Source organism: Notothenia coriiceps, unplaced genomic scaffold (genome assembly GCF_000735185.1).
Source record: "Notothenia coriiceps isolate Sejong01 unplaced genomic scaffold, NC01 NC01_scaffold00005788, whole genome shotgun sequence".
Lineage (NCBI taxonomy): Eukaryota > Metazoa > Chordata > Actinopteri > Perciformes > Nototheniidae > Notothenia > Notothenia coriiceps.
The window spans coordinates 407535-413829 of NW_011338489.1; the positions used below are offsets into that span (position 1 = coordinate 407535).

Below are 6295 nucleotides of genomic sequence, written 5' to 3' on the forward strand. Positions count from 1 at the left end.
TCTCTCTCTCTCTCTCACACACACACACACACACACACACACACACACACACAACAACACACACACACAACACACACAACACACACGCCGAAATAACTACCCACTACTGTCGAGTCAAGTTATCCGACGCAGAAATGTCACATACAGCGAAAGTGAAAATACTAAATACAGATGTATTCAATAATTTAACCACACACACACAGACATTATTTAATTACACCGGAACACAGTTAAGTCGACAGCGAGAGTGGACACACACTGCCCCGGATAGTGTCCGCCAGCACGCAACAGCGGAACTGGTCAGTCCCCCCAGACTTTGATCTGGTTCGTTGTTAGTGTACTTACGAGGCGGTCTGGTGTGTTCGTCGCCCAAACTAACCGATTCGAACGTCGACCGTATTACTAAAGACTAACGGACTTGCGGAGGCAGCTCCGCCGTTTCTCACTTGCCCACACAAACACTCTCTCTCTCAAACACAGACACACACACACACACACACACACACACACACACACACACACACACACACACTGTATAAACCCTCAATCTAAATGTACTATTATAACATTTGTGGTTTCTTTGTCCACATCTTTGATTGTTATTTATCCGAATCACATATAAGAAGTCAGATACTCTAGACTTTCGGTTTAAGTGAGTTTGTTAATGTCATCAGAGCAGCGTTTCTGGGGGAAATGATTCATTTTACAGGGAAGAGAAACTAGAAGGCCTCCACTCTTGTCTGACACAATAAAGAACAAAGCCAAAGACGGACAGGGAAATGCTAACAGACAAATTGACTCATCTCCGCTGGATATGTTTTGGAGCCAACAGCCTTCCTCGGAGCGGTGGTCAAGAGAATCATTCAGGCCCATTATGTGATCAATACCTGGCTGCCTCTGGAGGCCCGGGAAAAGGATCAAAAGGCCTTGGAGCGCACTGCGATGTAGCGAACACGAAAATGCTCCGACAAACACTAATAGTTCTAACGCTGCCTCTAAACGATCAACTAAGAACACAGAGCAGCCGCATTGATGTTTCTGCACAAAACTGTAGAGGAGGGCATGGTCGATTTATAATGAGGTGGTACTAAAAATCAATCCAAAGCATTTTAGCATATTTAGTACATAATAAAGAATAAAGTATGATTATTTCCTGATGTTATAAGTTGGTCATGTATACCCAAGTTAAGGGTGGAACTAAGCATGCGTTTGAGCAGCTAAATGTAACCCTTAACCTTCCTGTTGTACCCGTCTCATGTGGTTTCACACATGCTCTTGATGAAGGTTGAATGTATTTCTAATGTAAATTGAGTGCACTAACAAATGTTGAGCTCTGGGTTTAACACCAGTTCAACTTGACCTTACATTTGAACTTGAACAACCAAGCAATCCTTACTTTATATCCGCAATGGATTAGCATTTTAAAGATATACTAATTGTGTGTTACAACAGTGATCTTGTCAGAGGTCGGGGTCAGACACAGAACAGAAACTTCTGGGACTAGAAGACTTTCAGGGAACACTTCCGAACAGCAAAAAGCTTTCTTGGAAGTCCAGTTCCTTGAAATCTAACAAGACTTTTATCTTAAAATCTCTGACCTTGATGACAATGTGTCCCTTCCTGGTCCCGCTGCGGTCCAGCTCGCGGTGCTCCTTCACCATCACGATCTCCCCCTCCTCCTCCACCTTGTGCGTGTTCTTTTCCACATGGTTGAGGATGCGCCAGTAGTCCTCCTGGGCCACGCAGACGAACTGGTCGAGGATGACATGGGGACAACGTGTGAATTTGTAGTAGAGCAACACACTGCTCGGCACCACAGCCGGGTACTCAAACAACAGCAGAGCAGAAGCATGAGGGTGGGCAGAGAGAGACATGGGAGGGGTGGAAGGTCCAAAACACACCAACTAAAGTTAAAGAAGCCTCAATAAAAGTACAAACAGCAATCCTGTCAGCTATCCATTTTGCAGAAGAATCCACTAACTCCCCATTATCATACTGACAGAAAGCGCCAAGATGTGACTCTTCACCGCCCTACAGCATTGTCTCTGTCTGCGCTTCCCCTCACTAAATCACCAATTTCTGCATTTGCGTGACTAAGCCCCTTCCGAAACTTGCTGTGTATCTGAAGACAGGAAATGATCCGTGCAGCGGAGGAACTGGGCAGTGGACAGAGGGGCTGTTACCACAAGCACTCGCTAGGCTTCTTTTACTTTTAAAGGCTCATCAACAGCTTTGTATCAAGAATGGCTTCCTGTGAGAAACCGGCATGCCTATTTGTAATCACGTCTGACACATATATGACCCTAAATGACAAGGTTGAAAGGCCTGTGGCTTATTTTACAAAAAAGATTCTTTATTTTAAAAAGGTACACCAAAAGAAGAGCATGAAGTAACTTTCAAATGTCAACCTTTTTTAATAAATAAAAAAAAGGTTTAAAGGAGAATCTCTAAATTAAGATGTGCCATTATCTATTTCTGGTTGCAGAGCTCTTCACTGTAGTCAAAAGAAAAAATGAACATAAGATGCAGTATAAAAAAGCAGTGAAATATAAAAAAGGAAATACACCCTTTTAAATGAACTCAAACCAAATGAAAACAAAAAAATGCATTAAAAGAAAGTGATAACATAAATGGAAATATCAGATACTTTCGCTTTGTTTTTGTATTGCAGCTTAACAAATAATGTCTAAGTCTGCCAAGAAAACACATTTGTATGAAGTAATCTGTAATTGTATCACCGTCTTTTGTTAACAATCACATTGAATCTGTAAGTCTATCAATCTTGCAGCAAGATGCTTGACAATGAATCCTCTTTACCTGGCAGTCGTCCCCCTTGGTACGAACTTCTCCGTTCATGAACTGTTTGTCCAGTGAGGGCGAGATGCCGAAGCTGTTGCCCATGCAAAGAGTCTCCACTCTCCCCTCTGGATGGCTGATCTCCACTGCCCCGTTCAGGATAACATACCAGAGGTCCAGCTGCAGACAACATCATCAACCATTCAGTGTCACACATTTAGTCATGATGCCAACACTAGTGCTGGCTTGTGGTTCTTCGTATTGCTCTCAATTCCTGCTCTTTTCACAGTTAAGTCAATATATACTGTGAATGGTTGTGTGCCTAATGAAACTACTGTTATGCAATACAAGGTGGTAGATTCACGAGTCAACACATTTAATGACTTTCAGATCGACTTGACTTAACCTGTTAAGCCTGTTTTTCAGGTCTTCATATATAGACCTTTTTGAATTGAAAATACTTCACACCTTATCTCAAGCCTAAAGATTAAAATACATTTTTTGTAAAGATTTCAAAGAGAACAGTGGATATAACTGTAATGTTTGAGGGATTTGAAAGTAGAAGCGCTATGTAATCACCTGACCTATAACACTGCACAAGAATGGCTGTTGAAATGGCTCTATATTACCAGCTGACATTTATCGTTATGGGAGCATAATGTGCTTTGTGTGAGGTATGAGTACAGTGTGAAGAGGTATTGTGTCTCTAGTGGTGGCTATTGAAAAGGAAATGCCAGCAGGCATAATATAACAAGCCATTCATTTTGGGGCGCGAGCGGATGGAAGGGGGTGGGGGGGGTGAACAAACCCTGGGGCTCCATCCGCAACTATAACTGGTATTTCCTCCTCATTGCCTTTTCATTCCCTCAATATTTCTCAAACTGCAAATCTCCAATTCTCTCGGTGCTCCTCTGTTTCTCTTAATGCCAGTGAGCTGCTCACTCTCCTTATTTCTCAGCAACGATAAAATGTCATTCAAAATAAAATAAAACATTTTCCCTGTTGCCATAAAATATCTAAATCAGTAAAGACGGCTTCTTTTCTTTGAAGGCAGCTTTCTACCTAAGCACACAGCATGTTATATCTATTTATGAAACCTTAATTCAGACCTCACTATCCTGTACCTTCATATACTTGTATTGTAGCTTCTATTGTGTTATTAATGTATGAATGTCCTTTCATATAACTTGTCTAAATATGATTGAATGTGTTATAGTGAACCTTTTTCGCTGGAAGATCTTTCACATGGAAACCAAAGACAGATTTCCCTCTTCTCACACAAAACGTAGGCAACCAAGTTATTTTCTAAAAAGTAAGGTGAGGGAAGGTAATAAACCACATTCAGTATTAAACACAAGACACCTTAAGAGGCTATTTTCATTATACATACTTGAGTTTATATCATGAATAATTATGGCATCCTGCAAAGACTACAGCCTTTTCTCAGGTCCCTCATTTATCAAATAAAATGGGGATTAAAGAAATGTAAGTACGGTAGATTCCGCCCACTCCCTGCATGTTATCCTTTTCCGCACTTTACCTCTATTATTTTACTGTATTTATTTCTGTTACACTACTTTAGATTATTTTTAGGTTCCTCTCCCTCCCTCTCTCAGTTAGCAGAGTGGTGTTAATCTGTGAGAGGAGCCAAGTGCTTCTCTCTGACCTTCAACACGAGTCCACAGAGACAGAGTGGAGAGGACCTGTTCATCAAATGACTCGACACAGACAGTATGGAGGCACACTTTACAAAGCACACAGCCTATTCATGTATATGTGTGTGTCCGTGTGTGTGTGTGGTTCTGTCCTGCTGACGTGGATTCCCTTCCTCCTGGAGCAGTTCATCGCCATTTATCACGCTGACGTTTCGAACGCTGCTGTGTGTAACCAAACAGCCATGACAGAGCTGCCGTTTCTCAGCCATGTAACTTCATTAATTAGCTGTGTAGCAGCTCAGGAGATTGACAGGGCTTTTACTCTGCAGTGACTTTGCACATAGCAGTTTCTGTAGAAGAATGAGCTTTGGATTGACTGGAAGGTGGCGACGATGGGTTTATCTCTACTCACATGTCACCACCTGCTCTCAAAACCAAGTGTTTTTGTGTTCTGCTTTAAAATCCTTTCTTTATTGTCTATTTTACAAAGTGTGCATGTTCACCTTGGCTTACCTACCTTAATGGCTGTTTGTTTTTTTGTGTGCCTTTTGAAAGAAAACGCTACTGATTTGCAGGCCATGGAAAGACACTTAAGAATCAGAGCACACATCATATTATGTATTGATTAATGTTGAATAAATAATGCTTACAAAGATGTAATCAAACATATCAGACATACTTTGCACATGATAATCACCCCATTAGATATCGATCTAAGTGCGACATGCAGCAAAAAAACATTCTCTCTTTCTCCAAATTGTATAAAGCCCCTTTGCAGTTTGATACATTTCTATTCACAAATACATATATGTGTGAATGCCATGAGTTTGTTCCTACCTCCTTTTTGTCTTGCAGGATGACCGTGCCTGCCTGCTCCACCACCTCAAACACCATCACGCTGCACAGGTCTCTCCGCACAGACATGGTCATGTTGGCAAAGGCAGGCAGCTGATGCATGAACTCCAACAGTTGCTCTATTTGCCACAAAAAGGATGAAAGGGAGAGAAGAAATACATTGAAGAGAAAGCATGAACTCTTTAGAACCATGAGCAATCTAGTGATGTCATCTGTGTGACCAAAACAAGGTTTGCTTCTCAGGTGTGTGGTTAACACACTCATTGATTTTTACCATTGACTAACAACAGCATTTCTAACACAACGTATGGACTTTTGAATGCCCCCTACTAGGGCTGCTCGATTATGGCAAAAATCATAATCTCGATTATTTGGTCAATAATTGATATCACGATTATTAAAAACGATTATCCATTTACTTTGAAAACAACCATTTATTGGAGAAACAGTATGTTTTTAACAGTTGATTACCCTGAACTTTAAATATAATTCAACAAAAAAAACAATAAAAAAGTAATAATAATAATAAAAAATAAAAAAGTAATAATAATAATACAAAAATAATCGTTTTATTTCGATTACGTTGTTTTCGTAATCGTTGCAAGCCATGATCGTAATTGCGATTAAAATACGATTAATTGAGCGGCCCTACCCCCTACTGCATGTACACATACATCACCAAGGCTACTGTGAATTCAAGCACAAAGTACCGGCAACCTTTTAGAAAATGGAAAATGTGAAATTGTAGTCTTATGGCATCAGAAATCTAGTCACACATTAAGACATTGGATAATCTTATGTATGACTAAAACATGTACACATCCATTTTCTTCAAAACCCTTAAGACCTATACCCTTTCAAACATCACAACAACACAAACACACAGATAACAGTATCTCTTAGTGATGATATGGCCAGGAGCAGTGCATGCTATCACTGCTAAGGCTTTTCATGCCTAATGAGAAACTTTCACACCGTGTTCCTCCCTT

At 40.6% G+C, this 6295-nt stretch overlaps 1 protein-coding gene across 1 annotated transcript in view; it reads right to left on the minus strand.

Moving 5' to 3' along the window:
- The window catches only part of LOC104943230 (rap guanine nucleotide exchange factor 6), a 73240-nt gene that overhangs the window by 41886 nt on the left and 25059 nt on the right, over positions 1-6295 (minus strand). The window contains 3 exon segments of the mRNA XM_010768573.1: positions 1599-1751; positions 2818-2976; positions 5289-5425. Of these exon segments, the coding sequence (XP_010766875.1) occupies positions 1599-1751; positions 2818-2976; positions 5289-5425 (449 nt within the window).